This window comes from Bufo bufo, chromosome 1 (assembly GCF_905171765.1).
Source record: "Bufo bufo chromosome 1, aBufBuf1.1, whole genome shotgun sequence".
Taxonomy (NCBI): Eukaryota; Metazoa; Chordata; class Amphibia; order Anura; family Bufonidae; genus Bufo; species Bufo bufo.
Genome location: NC_053389.1, coordinates 8183474 through 8207729, shown reverse-complemented (window position 1 = coordinate 8207729; position 24256 = coordinate 8183474). Strand labels below are relative to the sequence as shown.

Genomic DNA, 24256 nt, shown 5'->3' with positions numbered 1-24256 from the left:
ACACGGTGAACTTTTGACTGCCTGTTTTAGCTCTGTCAGAAGGATGTTTATGTCTGGAAACTACTTAGTCATTCCCATTGACTTGTATTGAGGCCCCATACAAGTCCATGGCAGCCGTGAACTGAAACATTGTATCTGTTTAGGCTAAACCCCTAGAGGTCTGCAGAGAGGGATCAGTGATAGGAAAGACTGACAGAATGAGGATACTGAGACAGGGATATTCTGACACAGATCTTGGGTCACCAGGTTTTGGCCAGGGTATCAATCTTCTAAGAGAGAGAGGGACACCTAGCTCAGGCCTTTCCTCAGCACAGAACCTTCTGCTGTCCGGGAGGAGAGTGGAAAAGCCAGCCCAGTGCCTCGTCTGTATAATTTTGCAGTTGAGTTCCTCCAGTAAGAAGCATACTGGTTCACTGCAGACCCTGACTCTCTGGACTTATTTCTCATTGGGGTGCACCATGCTTTACCATCCCCTATGGAGAGCAGAATCATGTAGTGATGCCTGGACAGTGTCTGAGGGACCCATTGTAGAGTTGGGGCCACCTCAAGTCTGATCACTACCATCATATTGATTACATAATGGCTGGTGTAAAGACTGTCTGAGAACAAATTTCCTAAGTACGGTCTGTGTCAGACACTGAACCAGCAGGGAGTTCCTATAAGATAGTTACGTAGTTAACACGGTTGAAAAAAGACATAAGTCCATCAAGCTCAACCAAGGGATAGGTGGGGACGCAAATCCCAGAAGGAAATGAAACTAAGATTTCTACACATTTTCATAAGCATTAATGTTTACTTTCCAAAATTCATCTAAACCCTTTTTAAAACCATCTACTGTTCCTGCTGCGACCATGTCCTGAGGAAGTCTATTCCACAGATTCACCATCCTTACAGTAAAGAAGCTTTGACGCTTCTGGAGATTGAACTTTTTCCTCCCCAATCGGAGGCAGTGCCCCCTTGTCTTTTGAGGGCATTTTACATGGAACAGTTTTTGACTATATTTTTTGTACGGCCCATTTATATATTTGTACAGGTTAATCATGTTCCCCCTTAGACGTCTCTTCTCAAGACTAAATATATTTAATTATTTTAACCTTTCCTCATAACTCAGACCCTCCAGGCCCCTTATCAGTTTAGTCGCTCTCATCTGTACTCTCTCCAACTCCAGGGCATCCTTTCTATGGACTGGTGCCCAGAACTTAACTTCATATTCCAGATGAGGCGGCTCCAACGCTTTGTAAAGTGGTAATATTACATCCCTGCCCCGCGAGTCCATGCCTCCTTTAATGCATGACAATATCCTGGTGGCCTTAGAAGCAGCTGATTGACATTGTGCTGTTATTCGAACTACCATCCACAAGGACACCCAAATCCTTCTCTATAAGTCACTCTCCCAGTGTTACATCACCTAGGACATATGAAGCACGGAGATTATTACTACCAAGATGCAGAATTTTACATTTATCCCCATTGAACCTCATTTGCCAAGTTGAGGCCCAATCACTCAGTGTCCCGGTCAGCTTGTAGTTTATGGACATCTTCCATAGACTGCACAGTACTACACAGCTTAGTGTCATCTGCAGAAATAGAAATGGTGCTATTAATCCCGTCCTCAATATCATTAATAAATAAATTAAATAATAAAGGGCCCAGCACTGAACCTTGGGGTCACCACTTATAACCCGGGACCATTCTGAATAGGAATCATTGACCACAACTCTCTGGACACGGTCCTTCTGCCAGTTTTCAATCCAATTACAAACTATACTTTCCAAACCTATAGACCTTACTTTACCTATTAAACGTCTATGAGAGACAGGATCAAAAGCCTTTGCAAAATCCAGAAACACTTCATCCATAGCCGCCCCTCTGTCCAGACTACTACTTACCTCACTACATCCACAGCCGCCCCTCTGTCCAGACTACTACTTACCTCACTACATCCACAGCCGCCCCTCTATCCAGGCTACTACTTACCTCACTACATCCACAGCCGCCCCTCTGTCCAGACTACTACTTACCTCACCACATCCACAGCCGCCCCTCTATCCAGGCTACTACTTACCTCACTACATCCACAGCCACCCCTCTGTCCAGGCTTCTACTTACCTCACTACATCCACAGCCGCCCCTCTGTCCAGGCTTCTACTCACCTCACTACATCCACAGCCGCCCCTCTGTCCAGGCTTCTACTTACCTCATTACATCCACAGCCGCCCCTCTGTCCAGGCTTCTATTCACCTCACTACATCCACAGCCGCCCCTCTGTCCAGGCTTCTACTCACCTCACTACATCCACAGCCGCCCCTCTGTCCAGGCTTCTACTTACCTCATTACATCCACAGCCGCCCCTCTGTCCAGGCTTCTATTCACCTCACTACATCCACAGCCGCCCCTCTGTCCAGGCTTCTACTTACCGCATTACATCCACAGCCGCCCCTCTGTCCAAGCTACTATTCACCTCACTAAATCCACAGCCGCCCCTCTGTCCAGACTACTATTCACCTCATTACATCCACAGCCGCCCCTCTGTCCAGGCTTCTACTCACCTCACTACATCCACAGCCGCCCCTCTGTCCAGACTACTATTCACCTCATTACATCCACAGCCGCCCCTCTGTCCAGGCTTCTACTCACCTCACTACATCCACAGCCGCCCCTCTGTCCAGGTTACTACTTACCTCACTACATCCACAGCCGCCCCTCTGTCCAGACTACTATTCACCTCACTACATCCACAGCCGCCCCTCTGTCCAGACTACTACTCACCTCACTACATCCATAGCCGCCCCTCTATCCAGGCTACTACTTACCTCACTACATCCACAGCCGCCCCTCTGTCCAGACTACTACTCACCTCACTACATCCACAGCCGCCCCTCTGTCCAGGCTACTACTTACCTCACTACATCCACAGCCGCCCCCCTTTTTTTTGTCATTTATTGCCCTTTTTACAGTAGCTTTAAGCCATGGGGGGTTTAGTTTTAGATATGAAGATAATGCTCTTCTGTGATGTAGCCTTGTTCCAAGAGGAGAGCAATGTCCCCTAAACATCATTTCTCAAGGACAAGCAGAATCTGCGAGGCCTACAATAGGTAGGAGTCATTATAGTGATGAGGATCCCATGGCCATTGACTTGTGTTTCACCAAATTCTGCCAAGGAACCTGATGATAAAGTGTCTGCAATCTTGATTAATATCCTTCTCTATAATCTATTTCCAGGAATGAGTGTCGCAGTGCGGAATTACAACCTACCCCGGGAGTGTATCCACCATTACTTCCATTCACACAAATGTTTTGTGTTTGATCGTCCGGCATCTAAGCTAGCTCTCCAGAACATGGATAAAGTGCAGGACTCTCAGCTGGACCCTGCCTTTATACAACAGACGAAGAAGTTCTGTGAGTACATTTATGAGAAGAGTCCAGTTAAAGCCCTATCAGGCGGGTACACGATAACTGGGAGAGGTAGGTCCTTGCTCTATGGTGTAACTTTCTCTCCACCATCTTCTGCAGATGATCTTATTCTCACACTCTTATATCATTAGGTCTTGGGGACGTCGCAGTCTCCTATGTAGAGGCGATCCGCAGCGGTTCCATTCCTTCTATGGAGAATGCAGTTGTTGCTTTGGCGAAGATTGAGAATTCTCGAGCCGTAGAAGACGCTTTATCTAAGTATGACGAGATGATGGCTCTCCATGTCTGCAGATTTCCAACTGAGACACAAGAGGAGTTTCTGAACCTGGACAAGGAATGTCACTCTGAAGCGGTGAAAGTCTTTATGAAACTCTCCTTCAATGATACAGATCAAGAATACCAGGCCAGGCTGATAGTAAGTGAGGTGGAAGAAAAATATGCTTATTGCAAGACATTTTTGGAAAGAAAAAGGCTGTCTTCTGCACATAACAAGAGTACTGTCTGTAAGAGCTCATGTGCAGTGGAGAACAGTCTGCATATGAACAGCTCCTGTAACGGCCATTGTACACGGACTGACCCATCCTGTCCCTAATGATAAAACCTGACTTTCAACCTAACTAAATCTATCTTCTTCACAATCCCTATGCTGTCCATAAACTCTTCTATGTCTGCATCTCCCCTGCTCCGTTTCCCACACTAGTGTTCTTAATTTGAAATGTCAAATGGGGGGCAGCAATTTGCCCAAGTCGAATCGTCAAAATTTCAGATTAGTTTGGAATTAGAATTTTTGTGAAATTTGTAACAAATTTGATACATTTATTAATTTAATTTGCTTATCTCTACTGTCTATAACAATGGGCACTGATATTATGGGGGGGGGGGGGGGAAGTCGGTCTTTAACTATGCCATAGAATAAAAACGTCCCCATAGATCTAATGGCTGTGAAGGTAAATGACAGAAAAGACGACTGGAATGTTCCAAGGAATGACCTGAATTTGCTATGGGAAGCATTTCTGAATGTTATTCTCTTGTAGGAAGCGTTGGGTAATAGAAAGGCAGAGTATCTGCAGAGAAATGAAGAGGCGTCTGAGAGGAGGTGCAGAGCTATACTGCAGGAGCTGAGCGCGGGGCTGGAGAAAGGAATCAAGGAAGGAAGGTTCTCTGTGCCCGGGGGATATAAGATGTTCACTGAGGAGAAGAGATCTCTGGAGGTGGAGTATCTAAAGGTCAAAGCCAAGGGGGTAAAGGTAAGCTGCTCCTAACTACCTTTGTAATCTTTATTATGTCCTATAGGGGGCGCATTTACATGACAATCTCCCACTTCTGTCACTCTGGGCATGACTTATTAGGAGGAAAGATTCCATCCGGCTGATGCCCTACACTTTCCCCCCCAGCCATACAAAACACACAGAGACTCTTTATTTGGTGTAAGGCCGTAGAAGCCAAGTTTATTAACAAAGTAAACCATTATGAAATATATTAAATGGCAACAACTTGCATATATATATTTTATATTGAAGATAGAGCCGTAATATTCCAATCAAACATCGCCAAACCTTCTAAATGTTATAACCCACAATAGTGGGGAAGGATCCTAGAAGGCATTCCAACCAAATATTGCAACCTCCAGTCGCAACCTCCACTTGTATTCCAAACCTTACCCTTGGCCGCACTCACTGACCCAAGGACACAAAATCACCAAATACATACCCATGCAGTCCAAACAAGAGCCCCAGCCTTCAACTTATCAAACCTCATCTATTCCAAATAGTTTTGCCTCCCGGGATCCCCCCTTTCAACAAACGAACATCGGTGACACCTCACCTTTGTTTGTCCTGCCATACCTTCAGGGCTTTCTCTAGACCTCCCTGAAGCTCCAAGGACCACAAATCCATACCCACATCATTAAGGTGCTCGCCGTCCACCCACAAGAATTGAGCTGGCGCCACTTCCAGCTCCCTGTGATGTACCACAAACCCCCCATGGCGCAACACAAAATGCCCCATCTCCTTGTTCAACTTTGCCTGAGCTTTATTAAGACAATCAACAGACCTGGAGAACCGCCATGACCGCCGAGCCACCACATCAGACCAGATAAGTAACAAAGCCGGAAAGTCCACCCATAAGTGCAAAAAGTCCAACTTAACATCCCTTATGACATCCCCTGATCGACGGACCCCTATATCATTCCCACCTATGTGGATCAACAAGATATCAGGGGGCCTATCCAGGGGCAGATTGGCCATAGACCTTACAGGGAAATTTTCCGGTGGGCCGATGCCCAGAGGGTCACCCAAGCCCTCGTCTCTGCTGCTGGCCGGGTACATAATGATTTCTCAGTGGTAATAATGATTTCTCAGTGGTAATTAAAGCTATGAGAATCAGGTACTCATGTACCAGGCCAGCAACCGCAGGTGCCCTCCTGAATTCAACTGCTATGGCCTGCATCTGACCTCTTAAGCCTCCTGCTCTTTATTTTAATTAGAACTGGAGGAGGAAGACAGAAAATGGCATCTATTGATGGCCACCACAGAAGAACAGTTTTTGGGGCAATATATGGTGCTGCACTGTGGTATATGTTTCTGATGGGTCAGTATTTTGCACTAAGGTACTGCTGACCCCCGCCTGCTTCTGTTGCCCCACCTTCCATCAATTTGGATCTGCCAACAACATGGGGCCACTTTTCGTTTTTTTTCCAGGGCCACTGTAGGTTCCCAGTCCGCCCCTGGGCCTATCCCAAGAGACATAGATCCGAAACTCGGGCAGCAACCCACCCCATAAGGAACTACGCAGGCCAATCCAACAAACCTGTTAAACACTGTTGTCAAAAACCAATTGTCGTCCATTCCCACCAAACATCAGCTAACAAGGACCCCCAGTACATGAGGAGGACCCTGAAAACAGAAAAAAATAAAAATATCGGCATCACAAATCATGCAAAAAAGGATCCCACCTACTACTCCTAAAAACACCCTAATGCAACAACCCCGAACAAACATCACAGCAAATTAAGATGAATATAAGAATGAAAACATGTGGACTCCCATCATCCAATGCACATGAATGCCACATCACCCTAACCCCACCGAGCTGCCTCCACTAGAAGGCATTAGAAGCAAACTCCCCAGCCAGCAAACCTGCCGCCGCCAAAGACTTAGGAAACCCTGCCACAAACTGAAACCAAGACAGAGCAGTGCCATCTCGATGTACTAACAAAGGCACAGCCTCCACTGGGCGATGCTGCACAAAAACTCTTCCACACACCAAATCGGACATACCACGGTGCCAGCCAAAGGATGTCTAACCCCTTTACCCTCCAGATCAGTCTTCGACCTCCGTGCTAAACACTGCAAACCTTCCGGACCAACGACCACACCTTCCTGAAGCAAACTCTGAACCTGTGAATGACTACTCACTACCAACTCCGAAACCCTAAATGCTCTGTAAAATGCTGAAAAAAAGCTGCCGGACAAGCCTCATACCACCTCATAACATCGAAACGGAAACGTGGTGCCAAGTGTCCCTCCACCATTATGCCTTCAATGTCTGGACCAGTAAAAAACATTTAGACACATAAGCCAACCCCCGCAAATGCAACCAAATGGCAACCGCAGCAACCCTCTTGGAGACAGCCAAAAAAGACATGCCGGAGTTAAAGGACAACCCCACGCATCTGTATAAAGCTCCAAATCCACACTAGAAATCGCCACCTCTATTCAGACCATTCGACCATTATACAAAAAGGGTTCCCAGATATCCAAATCTGCCCCCACATCCACCAACAGCCTTAAAAAATTGAACCGAGACGCCACCTCTGACGTTACCATGGCCATCTAGCTGCAGAAGACACACTCCATTGGCAGAATACGAAAGGCAAAGTTAAGCTTTCCTAACACTGCCCTCGCCGAAGCTTAACTTTCTTAGCTCTCCGTTGCAAAGCAACCTCCGAAAGCAAAACCGTAACCTTGTCCTCAGGCAACTGACTCTCCATGTTAACAGTGTCAGTAACTATCGCCCAAAATATAACTGTGGTATAACCGTCTTTTTACTTGCTCCATGGTGTGTAACAACGCCGAGCACACGCGGGACCCGGCTGGAATTTGCACAGCCCATAGGCAAACAATATAAAGCCGATTCTCCCAATGAAAACCAAGCAAATGGAAACTATCCAGATGAATCGGCAACAAACAAAATGCTGTCTCAATATTCGTCTTCGCCAAAAGAGTGCCCTGCCGAAACGCCATGATCACTGAAACGCCACATCGACATGTAAGAAACCAAACTTACAGTACTCTTCGTTGTATTGCCAGCAGCACACTTTTTGCCCACCAGCTGACTACTCCGCTGCTGAGAAGCCCCTGGCTGCTCCACGAAAGGACTGAGGCCCTACCTTCGGCACCACCATTAAATCATTAAATGCATCCAAAGACTAATGTCTTTGTGATCCCAATGGCATCCATATGGCAAAGGAGGGCAGAGCAGTGCTCCGTAGAATTCTCCCCCACCACAAACGCCTGGAGCCAATTTAAGAAAGTGCACGGAATCAAACAATACCGTTGCTTCTTCTGCTCTTCCTTCCCACTGTCTTCCGGCTACACCCTATCCAAATTAAACTTTTACAGGGGAAGCAACGAAAATACCTCCACATAGTCATTCTTCCAAATCTTTTCCCCAACCTCAAGCTTCAAATGGGCCCTCAAGGGCCCTTCAAAGCACACATACACTTCCCCGATTACCGCATCCGGCAGCCTAACATCCTCCACAGTAGCGGCCTTCCCTCCACTACTAGCCACTGATACTGGAACCTTCACCACAGCCACCGATTCCCCTACGGGCAACCCTGTCTGCCCAACAACCCTTGACGGAAGAGCAGGGGATCAAAATGCTGCAGGAAAACCCCAGCACCAGACCACAACGAGATAAGAGGCCAACATCCCTAAAAGCAACTCCTGTATCAAACCCTCAGACCCAGAAACCTCCAATGGTGCACGCAATCCCTTCCCTCAAACCTCCTGCCTGGACCGACCTAGTCTCACCTGGGAATCCTTAGGGAAGACTCCCAGCAGCCGCAGACCGCAACAAAGATACGTCCATCGACATCCTGGCAGATGTACCAACAGGGGTGGATTGGCCATAGACCTTGCAGGGAAATTTCCTGGTGGGCCAATGCCCAGGGGTCAACCTCTTCACGGACGCCAGCGGATGTTTTTGTGCTGGCAGCAGTATTTTGTGATGGTCTGTGGTATTTGGCTCTGTCGGGTGGTATAATGTGCTACAATATGGTATTGCTGGCCCCGCCTTCCATCAGTTTGGACCCGACTACAAAACGGGGCAACTTTTGGTATTTTTTTTCAGGGCCACTTTAAGTTCCCAGTCCGCCCCTGTGTACCAGAAGCAGGACAGGTGCAGGCAAAAGTCACATCCACCAACCTGTCCGTGGTACCCCACGAGTTCTGTCTCCATTCTCCTTCTAAAATCGACCAGACCACAGAGATCTGCCCCCTGGTACTGGAGGGGTGGGGCAAGCAGCAGCTACAAGCTCTGCCCTGCCAAAATATGGCCACCAACCATGTGCTCTTTGGCCGCAGTAGGCCGCAGAATCTGCCAAGGTGGAAGTCCCCGCATCCAGAGAAGTTTCCAGGCCGTAGCTTCTGGTGGGTTCTGCAGATCAGTCATTCTGTCTGTAACGTATCTGTATCATTGTCTGATTTCTCCGCAGTCTCTGGAAATATTACAAGAGTTCCTCAAAGAGAAGGAGACCGTGGGATCCACCATTTTGATGGCTGATAAAACTCTAGAAGAAAAAGAAAAGAAGTTGGCTGGTAAGATGTCAGCGCGGCTGCGGGGACAGGAGATACAGGGTCCACAATTCTGCGCATGAACCTGTAATGATACAATGTAACAGGGAATCTCTCCGCCTATGAGAACCAATCAACCGCCTGTCTGGTAGAAATGTCCATATTTCAGAAGATGCCATCTAGATAATGACTCTTCTAACCTCTGAAATCAAACCAGGCCAAAGACCTTGTGTCACCCGTGGTCTCGCAGCTTAGGCAGGGTCCTAGCTCTCCTTTAAGAGACCAGCTGTGTATGGAGACTTGTAGGCAATGCTCCATGGGAAAATAATATGCAAAGAGGTATCTCCCAGGGAAGGAGAACCATCTCGCTAGCGCCATCTTGTGGAAGTGGCTCCCTGTGAGTCAAAGTCTGACTGTTTAACAAGCCTTGTTAACATTGCACTGATGGGGCGAACGCCCCGAAACAGCTGTCTACGGATGAATATTCGGCTTGACTATTCCCTTGTCCTGGGAGGTTTTCAAAAAGTCAGACTCTAACTCATAGGGAAACCCTTCCAAAAGGTTCTCTAGTGAGATGTATTATATACAGAGGTCTAGAGTTATCCTTTATTATATACAGAGGTCTAGAGTTAACTTTATTCAAATATTCTAACATCAGCCCGTCTCCATTTATTTCTCCAGAGCAGCGATCACAGACTGAAGCCGCAGCAAGAGAGAAGGAGATCCTGGAAAAAGCTAACATGGAGCTGAAGAGGAACCAAGAGAAGGAGCAGGAGAATTACAAGCTTCACATGGAAATGCTGGAGAAGAAAATGCTGGAGGAAAGGGAGAAGATGAAGGAACAGAATGAGTGGCTGATAGGAGAGAAACTCAAGGTAACAGATCTCATGTCCTCCTCCTGGGACGGCCCGACCTCCACATATTCCATGAGGAGCAGTTCACTCTTCTGCTCTCTGCCGCCCACTACAGCCCGTGTAATCTACACTCTATCATGTTCCTAAGTCAGTGGGGGATGGGGGGGTGACAACTGCTCCGAGCACAGAAAAGTAGTTGTCACTAGAGTTGAGCGAACACCTGGATGTTCGGGTTCGAGAAGTTTGGCCGAACTTCCCGGAAACGTTCGGGATCCGAACCCCACCCGAACTTCGTCCCAAACCCGAACCCCATTGAAGTCAATGGGGACCCAAACTTTTCGGCACTAAAAAGGCTGTAAAACAGCCCAGGAAAGGGCTAGAGTGCTGCAAAAGGCAGCAAAATGTAGTTAAATCCCCTGCAAACAAATGTGGATAGGGAAATCAATTAAAATTAAAATGAACCAATATCAATTGGAGAGAGGTCCCATAGCAGAGAATCAGATAATTTTCCTATTTCATGACGTAAAGTCATGATTTTATTAAAGACACGGAGGCGAGTATTGCAATTCTCCTTCTTTACTCTGACCAAAAGCAGCAAAGAAAATAGAAAAATATTGAAACATGTGATCAGCCCCTCCCCATAGTCCCCCTATAACAGGCCACACCGCCTGCAAAACCTCCTCTTTCTTTGTAAGTCCAAACCGAAAAAAGTCCAGCTGAACCGCCAACCAGGAACCGGAACAGCCTGGGAACAAAGCGCCATCCATCCGGAAGCGAACTGGAACAACAGGAACAACGCTGAAGAATCTCCTGAAGCTGTCCACATCACAGGATCGGCTGGAACCAAACTGCCGACCCTTCGAACCAAGATGTAGACCAAAGGATACCACTTAGTAGGCCGATCTCAACCTGAAAAAAAGGCGAAAAACAGAACCATGATAGAAGCAAATTGTTACATTGTATTCACAAGCAAATGGTTGCGACAAACCTACTCAGGAAAAAAATCATAGAGTTAAAGCAATATGCAAATGATACACAGTCAAAATCATTCCTATTTTAAAACCCCAACATAGGGAGGGAAAAAACATAGGGTGGGCAATACTCGCCTCCGTGTCTTTAATAAAATCATGACTTTACGTCATGAAATAGGAAAATCATCTGATTTTATTACAAGACCCGGAGGCTCGTATTGCAAGTTCAAAGTTAAGATAAATTCTCAATAATTGATGAGAAAGCGTGAGGACCTGGCCTAAAATAAAATTCCCTAAACGTGGATACTCTGGACCAGTCCGCCAATTTCAAAATGTCCTCCAGTCTGGCGCCAGAAACCGCCAAAGAGGTAGCAGATGCCCCCCTAGCGGAATGCGCCGAAAAAATAGAAGTGTCCACGCCCGCCAATTCCATGATCCACTTCATCCACCTAGCCAGCGTGGGAGTGGTCACTGGGGCAAACGGACGAATGGTAGAAAGGAAGAGCTGAGGCAACTCTCGCGACCGATGAAGAGAAGTGCGAGCTTCATATTCCTTGAGGCACGCCACGGGACAAAGTGAAGGCGAGGCCGGTAAAAGCAGGATAAGCGACCAAACGTATGTGGGTCTTAGTCCTCCTAGAGATGTCAAAGGAGACCCCATCCGGGGTGTACGAACGGGCATCATAGTCCAAAGCCCGGACGTCTGAAACCCGCTTGCATGAAATCAGACAAAAAAGGGTGACGAGCTTCGCCGACAGTTGCCTTAGGGAAAGGTCCGCATTCTGAGGCCAAGAAGATAAAAAGGAAAGGACACAAGACACATCCCAAGTGGCAGAAAATCTAGGTCTAGGAGGACGAGACATCCGAGAACCGCGCAGGAGACGACATACTAAAGGATGCTGTCCCGCCGGAGTGCCATCAAAACCTTGATGAGAGGCAGAGATTTGCCCTGGTCAAATAAAGAAGATAGGAAATGCAAGATCTCCGTCACAGGTGCCGATACGGGATCCAAGTCCCTAGCCACGCACCAGCGAGCCCAAGATCCCCAGGCTGATCTGTAAGATCTTCTGGTGCCTGGGGCCCATGCATTTTCCAAAAGGAGTCTAGCTGTTCCCGAAACTCCTGGGACCTCCCAGGGTCCCCTGAAATCCGACATGCCAGCAGGCGCAGGGATCCGTCTAAGAGAAGAGGATGTAGTTGGTGATTCGGTCCTCGGAGGAGAGTCTGAGATGTCGGGAGCAGGTACGGGATCTCTATCATCATCTCCAGAAGGTGGGGAAACCACGACTGGGAGTTCCAAAACGGGACCAGCAGCACTAGATCCGCCGAATAACGTCGTACTTGAATCAGGGTCCTGGGAATCAGCTGGAATGGAGGAAACGCGTAGAGCAGATCTCTGGACCAATCCTGCAGGAACGCATCCACCGCTTCGGCTTCCGGGTCCGGGCGCCAGCTGTAAAAGCGTTGTAGTTGCGAGTTCAGACGGGAAGCAAACAGGTCGATGCAGAAAGGACCCCAAACTGACATTAAGGAACGGAACACCGCTGGATCTAACTGCCAGTCGCTGGAATCTGATAGATACCGAGAACTCCAATCCGCATAAATGTTCTAGACGCCTGGAAGATATTCTGCCAAAACAATCAACTCCCTGTCTAGGCAGTAGTCCCAGAAATCCTTCGCCAAACGAGACAAGATGGTGGAACGGGTTCCGCCCATGCCGTTGATGTACCTCACCGCAGACACATTGTCCATGCGTAGTTGGATGCAGGATCTGGCCGTGTCTCTCGTGAAGCTCTTGATCGCGAATGATCCAGCCAACAGTTCCAGTGCATTGATATGGAACCCTGCCTCGGCCTCTGACCAACCTCCTCCAGTTGTGATCCCCTCGCAGTGAGCTCCCCAACCCGACAGGCTGGCATCCAAATCCACCACGAAATCCGGACGATGGCCGAAGATAGCCTTGCCGTTCCAAGCTTGCAAATTGTGGATCCACCAGGAAAGCTCCTCCTTGGTCTCCTCGTCCAGAGAGATCCAATCCGCATAGGAAGCTCCCGCCCGTAGGTGGGAAATTTTCAGGCGCTGAAGAGTCCGATAGTGGAGCGGCGCCGGGAAAACCGCCTGGATAGATGAGGCCAGCAGACCTATGATCCTGGCTAGTTTGCGCAAAGGGATCTGGGAAGATGACCTGGCTTTGCACAATTCCTTCCGTATTGATCGAACCTTGGCCGAAGGTAGGCTGAGTGTTCCTGCCGTGGAATCCACCAGAAACCTCAAGAACTCCATCTCGCGAGACGGGGTGAGGCAGGATTTCTCCTGATTGATGAGGAAACCTAGATCCGACAGAAGATCCATGGTCCAACGAAGATGATTCAGCAGTACCGATCGATTCTGGGCCATGATCAGAATGTCGTCCAGATATACGATGAGGCGAACTCCTTGACTGCGTAACCATGCCATAGCCGGGCGCATCAGCTTGGTGAAGCACCAGAGAGCTGAAGAGAGGCCGAAAGGGAGGCACGTGAACCGCCAAATCCTGTCCTGCCAAGAGAAACAGAGAAGGTTCCTGGACGCGTCCTCTACTGAGACAGTAAGATAAGCGTCCTTCAAGTCCAACTTGACCATCCAATCGCCCATTTGTAGAAGGTCCCGAAGGAGATGGATGCCCTCCATCTTGAAATGGCGGTATCGGACAAACTCGTTGAGGGCGCGCAAATTGATAACGGGTCGAAGTTGACCCCCCCTTCTTTGCCACTAGAAATATATTGCTGATTACCACGCAAGGGGACACAGGGGCCGGTTCTATGGCTCCTTTGCGGACAAGATCCGACAGTTCTGAGTCGACCAGTATGCGGTTTTCCGCTGACAGCACCACAGGGTGTGGAGGTGGGATGGACAGTGGGGAAGACGTCAGCTCGATGTGGAAACCCCTGACCGTGGACAGGACCCATTGGTCTGAGGTGATACGGGACCAGGCTGGAGAAAAAAGACGTAGTCTGCCCCCTACACAAGCATTTAAAGAACTGAAATGAGTTGGTAGACTCACCGTAGGGACGTCTGGAATTAGGATTCACTCTGTATCCTCTTGGACGCCAGGAACTTCCTCGTGAAGGGAAGAACGATGACGGTTCCCGTCTATGCTCCTGGAAGGTAGATCTCTGAGAGAAGGAGCCTCGGCCCGAACCACGGGACTGAAACTGGGCACGGCCGGACAGGCGGCCCCTGAAGCTGCCGTCCCTGGTAGAGACCCTACCGTGAAAGACTCTCTTCATAGAGCTTTGGGCTTTGTCTAGGGCGGTGAAAGCCCCCACAAACCTCCCTAGGTCCTTAATGAAAGGTTCTCCAAATAAAAGGCCCTGGGCCTCCTTACCAGCCTCCGTAAGAGCTAGTTTTGATCATTTGGGTTTGATTTTGAAAAGAATGGCTTTCCGCCTTTCTATAGCCAGGGACGTATTTACATTCCCTGCTATGCAAATGGCACGTTGTACCCATTCGCGCAATTCCACAGGGTCAACCTGTTTATTCTCTGCTTTTGCTACCTCCGCCAAGTCAAAAAGTTTAGCTAGCGGCCCAAAGATGTCAAGGAGCTTATCCTGACATGACCTTAACGCCGACTCCAGACCCCTACGCGGGTTCCATCCGGATTTTGTGAGGAACTGCGTCATTTTGGGGTCGACAGCAGGAGTCTCGCATACCCTGTTAGGGATGACAGGTCTGGGGCATTCCGCCCTAAGCTTATTGCGAGCCTCTTTGGAAAGAGGGCAGCGCACTCTAGCCTCCAAATATTTGGAGACGTGCTCCAACGGTAACCACTCAGCCGAACGGGGGTGGTGGAGCGAATCTGGGTCGAACAAGGGTTCCCCAGAGGGGTTCGTTAAAGATGCAGGCATTCCTTCTGCAGCGGACATTAGGGAACTACACCCGGGTAGGGGGTTATCATCCCTGACCCCTGATGGGTCCTGCTCTGCCTCCTCAAAGGCGTCATCCATAGCCTCCTCCTCGGATCCGACCTCAGAGTCGGAATCCAATTCCTGTAGTGCTCTAGCACTTTTCCAATTGCGCGTGCGTTCTGCCTGACGCGTACAGGCTCTCTTGCGCGGACCAATCGCGCCAACATTGGTGGAAACATCATCACCCTTATTATTTCTTTTTCTGGAGGCAGAAATCCCTGGCCCGGTGGGTGAGGACACCATGACTGGCTGCGGGGTTTGAGAGGTAGCTGGATGGGCAGCAAGGGCCTGGGCAATAGTTTGGGATATGACCGATGTCATAGATCCCATGGCTGCAGCTATGGCGCTAGATATTGACGCCTGAAAATCAGTACCATGATCACCAGGGATCGGGGCATGGTCATCTTCCCCCGAAGGGGTTAATTCCATTAGAGGAAAGTCCTCCTCTGCAGGGCCCTGGGCAGTATGCACATCCTTAGGCATGCTGGCAATTATATATTATAGATGACTGCTGTATTTATTATTTTTATTGTGGGAACACTAGATGGGGAAGGCTGGCAAAGGGGATTTGCCCCAGGCCAGTAAAAGAAGAAAACGCTGAAGAAACCTGTAAAGGAAGACCGAGGACGGCAGCGATGCGGCAGGAACTCCGATATGCGATGACGCAACAGGCGGAAGTGCCCGAGATCTCGCGAGATCTCGGGCGCGCTTGCCAGGAAGACAGAGAGAGCCGCCGCAGCCGCACTGAGGTACAGTAAGCGGCGGGAAAAAGAGCCGCCCGATAAGGGAGGGGGAGCAGAAAAAGGGCACAGTAAGGTGGTAATAAGCGCAAACAGGGGATGAACGAAATACAGATAAGGGGCGCAAAATTAACCTCCTAAAAGCCAAACAGGCGAGGAGATAAAAAGGAAACCCAAGCTAACACAAAATGAAAGCAATGAAAAAAAAAAATATATATATATATATATATATATATATATATCAATAAATGGCCCAAATTGCCCTAAAGGGGGGAAAAAACAAGTCAAGATAAACAAAACAAACAATATCTATATATATATATATATGTAAGTCACAATGACATGAAACAGTAAATCCCAATACTTATCTCTGCGGTCAGCAGCAAAGAAAGAGGAGGTTTTGCAGGTGGTGTTGCCTGTTATAGGGGGACTATGGGGAGGGGCTGATCACATGTTTCAATATTTTTCTATTTTCTTTGCTGCTATTGGTCAGAAGTAAAGAAGGAGAATAGCAATACAAGCCTCCGGGTCTTGTAATAAAATCAGGCTTCATGTCATAGCAGAGAATCATGCTTCATGTCACCCACCACTGGAACAGGCCACTGTCACATATTTAGGCCCCGGCACCCAGGCAGAGGAGAGCGGTCCCGTAACAGAGATTCAGGCTTCATGTCATAGCAGAGAATCAGGCTTCACGTCACCCACCACTGGAACAGGCCACTGTCACACATTTAGGCCCCGGCACCCAGACAGAGGAGAGGTTCATTCAACTTTGGGTTGCCCCGCAATATAATGGTAAAATGAAAATAAAAATAGTATTGAATGAGGAAGTGCCCTGGAGTAGAATAATATATTGTTAAGGGGAGGTAGTTAATATCTAATCTGCACAAGGGATGGACAGGTCCTGTGGGATCCATGCCTGGTTCATTTTTATGAACGTCAGCTTGTCCACATTGGCTGTAGACAGGCGGCTGCGTTTGTCTGTAATGACGCCCCCTGCCGCGCTGAATACACGTTCAGACAAAACGCTGGCCGCCGGGCAGGCCAGCACCTCCAAGGCATAAAAGGCTAGCTCTGGCCACGTGGACAATTTGGAGACCCAGAAGTTGAATGGGGCCGAACCATCAGTCAGTACGTGGAGGGGTGTGCACAGGTACTGTTCCACCATGTTAGTGAAATGTTGCCTCCTGCTAACACGTTCCGTATCAGGTGGTGGTGCAGTTAGCTGTGGCGTGGTGACAAAACTTTTCCACATCTCTGCCATGCTAACCCTGCCCTCAGAGGAGCTGGCCGTGACACAGCTGCATTGGCAACCTCTTGCTCCTCCTCTGCCTTCGCCTTGGGCTTCCACTGGTTCCCCTGTGACATTAGGGAATGCTCTCAGTAGCGCGTCTACCAATGTGCGCTTGTACTTGCGCATCTTCCTATCACGCTCCAGTGCAGGAAGTAAGGTGGGCACATTGTCTTTGTACCGTGGATCCAGCAGGGTGGCAACCCAGTAGTCCGCACACGTTAAAATGTGGGCAACTCTGCTGTCGTATCGCAGGCACTGCAGCATGTAGTCGCTCATGTGTGCCAGGCTGCCCAGAGGTAAGGACAAGCTGTCATCTGTGGGAGGCGTATCGTCATCATCCTGTGTTTTCCCCCAGCCACGCACCAGTGATGGGCCCGAGCTGCGTTGGGTGCCACCCCGCTGTGAACATGCTTCATCCTTATCCTCCTCCACCTCCTCCTCATCCTCGTCCTCCTCGTCCTCCAGTAGTGGGCCCTGGCTGGCCACATTTGTACCTGGCCTCTGCTGTTGCAAAAAACCTCCCTCTGAGTCACTTCGAAGAGACTGGCCTGAAAGTGCTAAAAATGACCCCTCTTCCTCCTCCTCCTCCTCCTGGGCCACCTCCTCTTCCATCATCGCCCTAAGTGTTTTCTCAAGGAGACATAGAAGTGGTATTGTAACGCTGATAACGGCGTCATCGCCACTGGCCATGTTGGTGGAGTACTCGAAACAGCGCAACAGGGCACATAGGTCTCGCATGGAGGCCCAGTCATCGCACAGTCTGTCCAGCATGTGCAAGGTGGAGTTCCACCTGGTGGGCACGTCGCATATGAGGCGGTGAGCGGGAAGGCTGAAGTTACGCTGTAGCGCAGACAGGCGAGCAGCGGCAGGATGTGAACGCCGGAGGCGCGCACAGACGGCCCGCACTTTATGCAGCAGCTCTGACATGTCGGGGTAGTTGTGAATGAACTTCTGCACCACCAAATTCAGCACATGCGCCAGGCAAGGGATGTGCGTCAAACCGGCTAGTCCCAGAGCTGCAACGAGATTTCGCCCATTATCGCACACAACCACCAGGCCAGGCTTGAGGCTCACCGGCAGCAACCACTCGTCGGTCTGTTGTTCTATACCCCCCCACAACTCCTGTGCGGTGTGGGGCCTGTCCCCCAAACATATGAGTTTCAGAACGGCCTGCTGACGTTTACCCCGGGCTGTGCTGAAGTTGGTGGTGAAGGTGTGTGGCTGACTGGATGAGCAGGTGGAAGAAGAGGAGGAGGAAGCCGAGTAGGAGGAGGAGGAGACAGGAGGCAAAGAATGTTGCCCTGCGATCCTTGGCGGCGGAAGGACGTGCGCCAAACAGCTCTTCGCCTGGAGCCCAGCCGCCACTACATTTACCCAGTGTGCAGTTAGGGAGATATAGCGTCCCTGGCCATGCTTACTGGTCCACGTATCTGTGGTTAGGTGGACCTTGCCACAGATGGCGTTGCGCAGTGCACACTTGATTTTATCGGATACTTGGTTGTGCAGGGAAGGCACGTCTCTCTTGGAGAAGTAGTGGCGGCTGGGAACAACATACTGTGGGACAGCAAGCGACATGAGCTGTTTGAAGCTGTGTGTGTCCACCAGCCTGAATGACAGCATTTCATAGGCCAGTAGTTTAGAAATGCTGGCATTCAGGGCCAGGGATCGAGGGTGGCTAGGTGGGAATTTACGCTTTCTCTCAAATGTTTGTGAGATGGAGAGCTGAACGCTGCCGTGTGACATGGTTGAGATGCTTGGTGACGGAGGTGATGGTGGTGTTGGTGGTACATCCTCTGTTTGCTGGGCGGCAGGTGCCAACGTTCCTCCAGAGGCGGAGGAAGAGGCCGAGGCGGCAGCAGCAGAAGAGGTAGCAGGGGGAGCCTGAGTGAGTTCCTTGTTTTTAAGGTGTTTACTCCACTGCAGTTCATGCTTTGCATGCAGGTGCCTGGTCATGCAGGTTGTGCTAAGGTTCAGAACGTTAATGCCTCGCTTCAGGCTCTGATGGCACAGCGTGCAAACCACTCGGGTCTTGTCGTCAGCACATTGTTTGAAGAAGTGCCATGCCAGGGAACTCCTTGAAGCTGCCTTTGGGGTGCTAGGTCCCAGATGGCGGTGGCCAATAGCAGACGGACTCTCTTGGCGGTGGGTGTTCTGCTTTTGCCCACTGCTCCCTTTTTTGCTACGCTGTTGGCTCGGTCTCACCACTGCCTCTTCCTCCGAATTCTGAAAGTCAGTGGCGCGACCTTCATTCCATGTGGGGTCTAGGACCTCATCGTCCCCTGCATCGTCTTCCACCCAGTCTTCCTCCCTGACCTCCTGTTCAGTCTGCACACTGCAGAAAGACGCAGCAGTTGGCACCTGTGTTTCGTCATCATCAGAGACGTGCTGAGGTGGTATTCCTATGTCCTCATCATTAGGAAACATAAGTGGTTGTGCGTTAGTGCATTCTATCTCTTCCACCCCTGGGGAAGGGCTAGGTGGATGCCCTTGGGAAACCCTGCCAGCAGAGTCTTCAAACAGCATAAGAGACTGCTGCATAACTTGAGGCTCAGACAGTTTCCCTGATATGCATGGGGGTGATGTGACAGACTGATGGGCTTGGTTTTCATGCGCTTTCTGCAGAAGACTGGGTGGGAGATAATGTGAACGTGCTGGATCCACTGTCGGCCACCCAATTGACTAATGCCTGTACCTGCTCAGGCCTTACCATCCTTAGAACGGCATTGGGCCCCACCAAATATCGCTGTAAATTCTGCTGGGACCTGAGGTAGTTGGTTCACTAGGACGTGTGGCTGTGGCAGAACAGCCACGTCCTCTCCCAGCACCAGAGGGTCCACTAACACCACCACGACCATGTCCGCGTCCGCGTCCCTTACTAGATGTTTTCCTCATTGTTACCGTTCACCACAATAAGAAAAAAAATATTTGGCCCAATGTATTGAATTCAAATTCAGGCCTTTTTTTACAGACACCTAACACTGTCTGGCTATCTATTTAGGTACCGTATTACACTAATACAGGCACAACAGTAACGACAGATTTAGCTGAATATAAATTGTAGGCCTAGTATTTAGGCCCTGGATGACAGGTATCCCTTTTACGGACAGAATTAGACTTGGAGATGCACGGTAGCATGTGAAGTTATTGAGGATGACCCTATCCGCACCTTCAATCTAATATACCCTTTTATGGATAGATTTAACCTTGGCCTGATAGTAATTCCCTAAATTTGTGGTTTCTGCTCTAAGTTGGGAATTGTATTTCAACCCAGAAGAAAAACTGTGCTTTGGCGGACACTAAATGAATTGACCAGCCTCAGCAATAAACACTGATTTAGCTGAATATAAATTTTAGGCCTATTATTTAGGCGCTGGGTGACAGGTATACGTTTACGGACAGAATTAAACTTGGAGATGCACGGTAGCGTGTGAAGTTATTGAGGATGACACTATCCGCACCTTCAATCTAATATACCCTTTTATGGATCGATTTAAACTTGGCCTGATACAGCAGAAACCACTGATTTAGGGAATTGCTAAATTGGGAATTGTATTTCAACCCAGAACAAAAATATATCCTTTGCCAGACAGCAGACAGTATTACAATTGGCTAGCGACAGCTGAAACACCAGATTTAGGGTACTGCTATTTTGGCAATTGTATTTAACCCCTCAATAAAATAGCAAGCACAGCCAAGCCCCTGATGTAGGATATAGCAAAAAAATAACCACACTATTGATGGTTAAATGGACTTAGTGGCAGCTTGTGCTGGCGCACCACAAGACACAAAATGGCCGCCGATCACCCAAGAAAAAAGTGACATAAAAACGCTCTGGGCAGCCTAAAACTGTGAGCAATTAAATAGCAGCAGTTCAATAATCCACAGCTTTAGATCGATCACTGAATTAATTGTTTTTGCTGAGTTAATCACTGCCTAATCTCGCCCTAACAGCAGCTGCAACCTCTCCCTACACTGATCAGAGCAGAGTGACGTGCAGCGCTACGTGACTCCAGCTTAAATAGAGGCTGGGTCACATGCTGCACTGGCCAATCACAGCCTTGCCAATAGTAGGCATGGCTGTGATGGCCTCTTGGGGCAAGTAGTATGACGCTTGTTGATTGGCTGCTTTGCAGCCTTTCAAAAAGCGCCAAGAAAGCGCCGAACACCGAACCCGGACTTTTACGAAAATGTTCGGGTCCGTGTCACGGACACCCCAAAATTCGGGTTCGCTCATCCCCACAGTTCGGGTTCGCTCATCCCTAGTTGTCACTGATTATACCCATGATAAACATAGGTAATAGGACAGCATGAGGTAAACCAACCATAATGTGGCCCCTGGAGAGAGTTATGTGTTGGGGCCCTAATTAGGACAGCCAGCCAGGGATCGATATTCCCGGGAGTTGTTCCCTTTATGTCCACCACTGTATCTGTGTGTTTAGGACGCAGATACAGTTGAAAGTTGTGGGTCGGGCCAATTCTACCTCTTCTACTGCCTGAGGTGAAAACTGAAATGGCACCCCCACCTGGTGCCAAATTCTCTGTCTAACCCATAATCCCAGCCCTACTGCTGAAGGTCTATTCGTATTGGACATTACATATGCATTACATCCCTCTTCCATCCAGTGATGTCTCTTCTCATGTAGATATTCTCTTCTCTCATCTTCTCCATTCGGACCAGACCACCATGACAAAGTATTCCAGCCACAGCTCATCTCTGTAGTGTTTACCGCACAGACATGTTAGATTCCTCACTTTTCTATCATTCTTCTCCTCCTGGTGCACCAACTGTGTTACATATTACTGCTACCTCCAATACTGCGCCCGCTGTGTCCTTAGTGCCCCCACTATACTACAGAAATAACAGTCCCATACAGATGGTCCATAAAGTGTTCCTAGACGTCCCACTGTGAGGAATATGGAGTATGATTTCATTCCTGCCATTTGCTCCAGGAGAAGCAGAGGAAATCAAACTCCACAGGGGGGCTTCAAAGCGCAGCCAGACAGCAGAAAACAACTAGCAGGCCACATTTGGTTACATTTCACCTCCATTCAGACAGCACAGATCCTGCAGGAAAACCTCCCTGCAGGGGGTCTAAGCCATTCCCCAGTTTAATCAAATCTAGCTGACAGCATGGAACCAGCAATTTATAAAGAATTATGAATCGCCCGGTCATCACAAGCGTAAACCATATACATATTTGTGTCCCGGTGGCCACGATGTACATGCCCATGGTTTTAGTTTGGTGGTGGGATGCCAGGGAAGGGAGATGTGCATATCTCCCCACAGAAACCAACTAACGGTACCATGTTTGGACTCTACTTGTAGCCTGAACCCAGATCTATTGGTCCCAGAACCATCTCCCTGTGACGTTCTGGTCTGGAGCTATGAACCCTAAAGGTTTTTGTGGGTCATTGAGCTGCCAGGATCAGCAGGGAGGAGGGGACCACTCCCAGAGGCTGGTAGGGGAGGGGCTGGCTACAGGTTAAAAGGCTTGTGCCAGCAAGCGGGCGTGTCTTTTTCTGAAAGGGGGTTACATTGTGCAAATGTGTTTGGAGAGACCTGGAAACAGCTGACATCACTGCCCTCCATGTGAATACAGCAAAGGACCGTTCATATACCCGGTAACAGAGCTGTGCTCTGTGTAATCCTGTGTGTACCATATTACCTGTATTTATAACCTCAGACCACTGTATATATTCTGTGTGTATAGTGTTATATCTAGTGTGCCCTTACGGCGATTAAATATATAATTTAATCCTGCGCTGTCTTGTATCTCGATCACGAATCCCCACGTCCGTGTTTCGGCCTAGTTATAAGCTACAGCGGGTTGGTTTCTGACCCTATATAATACCGTTAGCGGACCGGGCTTATATCAAACGAGAAGCTGGTGGCAGATTACCCGGGCTGTTTCACGCTGGCAATGAAAAGGCTCTCTCAGCTTGTTGCCTTTCTGTGCCCGCGTGGACAGGAGGTGTATGTGTAAACTGTACCAAGCTGACCTTACCTGTTCCTCTGGAGGGTGTAACGTCACGCTTTTGTAACAAGTGACCATACCGCCTCCCATGAGCTCGACGTAGGTGACGTCAATCGGGCACGAGGCGTGGTATCCCTCACACCCACCAGTAGTGATAATGCTATCCCAGTAGTGCCCCTTTATTTATAATGCTCTCCCCTCTGTTTTATGTCCCCCCGCAGTTCACTCTTTATTTATAATGCTCTCCCCTCTGTACTGCTCCCAGTGGTGCCCCCTATTATTCCCTATACCTACATCCATCATGCAGTCATCATTTCCGTTCTGTCTCTGCAGGAACAACAAGAGATGCTGGCCGGGGGCTTCAAAAGGCAATGTCAATCGCTGGAGGACGAGATCAAGCGACTACAAGTGGAGAACAACGAGCCCACGTCATTAATGGGAGAAATCATCAGCACCATATTACCCGGGAAATTAGGGAAATTTGTAAAAAAGGTGCTTCTATAGGAGGAATATATAGTATATGCCGTAGGCCTAGTGCAGGGCCTGAGAGGGGGAGGAATGACCCGAGGATTCGAAGATCTTCAAGTCGTGGCACCTACCTCAGACCCTGCGCTATGCAGAGTGCTCCTTTACACATATCTTGTAGCCAAGTATAATAAATGACAAGAAATACACGTTTACTCATCTACTTTGAAGAGCACCTGTCAGCAGGATCAACAGCATTAACCCCCACATGCTGTCTGGTAGGGTTGATCCTTCTGATTAGAATGCTACCAGTCTTGTTAAAAATCCGCTGCGGCGTTCCTGAGAAAAAATAACTTCGATCTTTATAAAACCGAGGGCTTCAGTGCACAGAGGGGCGGGGCCTAGGCCCCCCTTCAACCCCTTAGCCTTTTTGTGCTGGCCACGCCCCTCTTTGGATGTGAAACCCTAATTTGCATTTTCACTGGAACACCACAGCTGATTTTCACAAGACAGACATCATTTTAGTCAGCAGGATCACACCCACCAGACAGTATGCTGGGTTCAATAAGGTTGATCCTGCTGACAAGTATTCTTTAATATAAAGAAATATAATCTATCAGTGTTTACACCATAAGTATAATCTTCCCTTAGTGTCTGGCAATTAATGCCTTGGTGCGTTTTACACCCACATCACAACTTTTTGTGTGTATTGCACCATCCGTATTCACCCTGCTTTATTTTTGCTGTATTACTATATGCTTTATATGTTGTGTTAACGCTGCAGCGCTCACTGCTGAC

General features: G+C 48.8%; 1 protein-coding gene across 4 annotated transcripts in view; it reads left to right on the top strand.

The window, feature by feature from the left end:
* The window catches only part of LOC120991082 (guanylate-binding protein 1-like), a 50427-nt gene extending 26750 nt beyond the window's left edge, over positions 1-23677 (top strand). For all 4 annotated transcript variants that reach the window (XM_040419981.1, XM_040419994.1, XM_040419988.1 and 1 more), the window contains 6 exons: positions 3236-3465; positions 3546-3829; positions 4449-4661; positions 9134-9236; positions 9894-10087; positions 23327-23677. In XM_040419981.1, coding sequence (XP_040275915.1) covers positions 3236-3465; positions 3546-3829; positions 4449-4661; positions 9134-9236; positions 9894-10087; positions 23327-23497 — 1195 coding nt within the window. In that variant the 3' untranslated portion in view covers positions 23498-23677. The remainder of the gene's footprint in view (positions 1-3235; positions 3466-3545; positions 3830-4448; positions 4662-9133; positions 9237-9893; positions 10088-23326) is intronic.
* Positions 23678-24256: the final 579 nt, after the last annotated feature.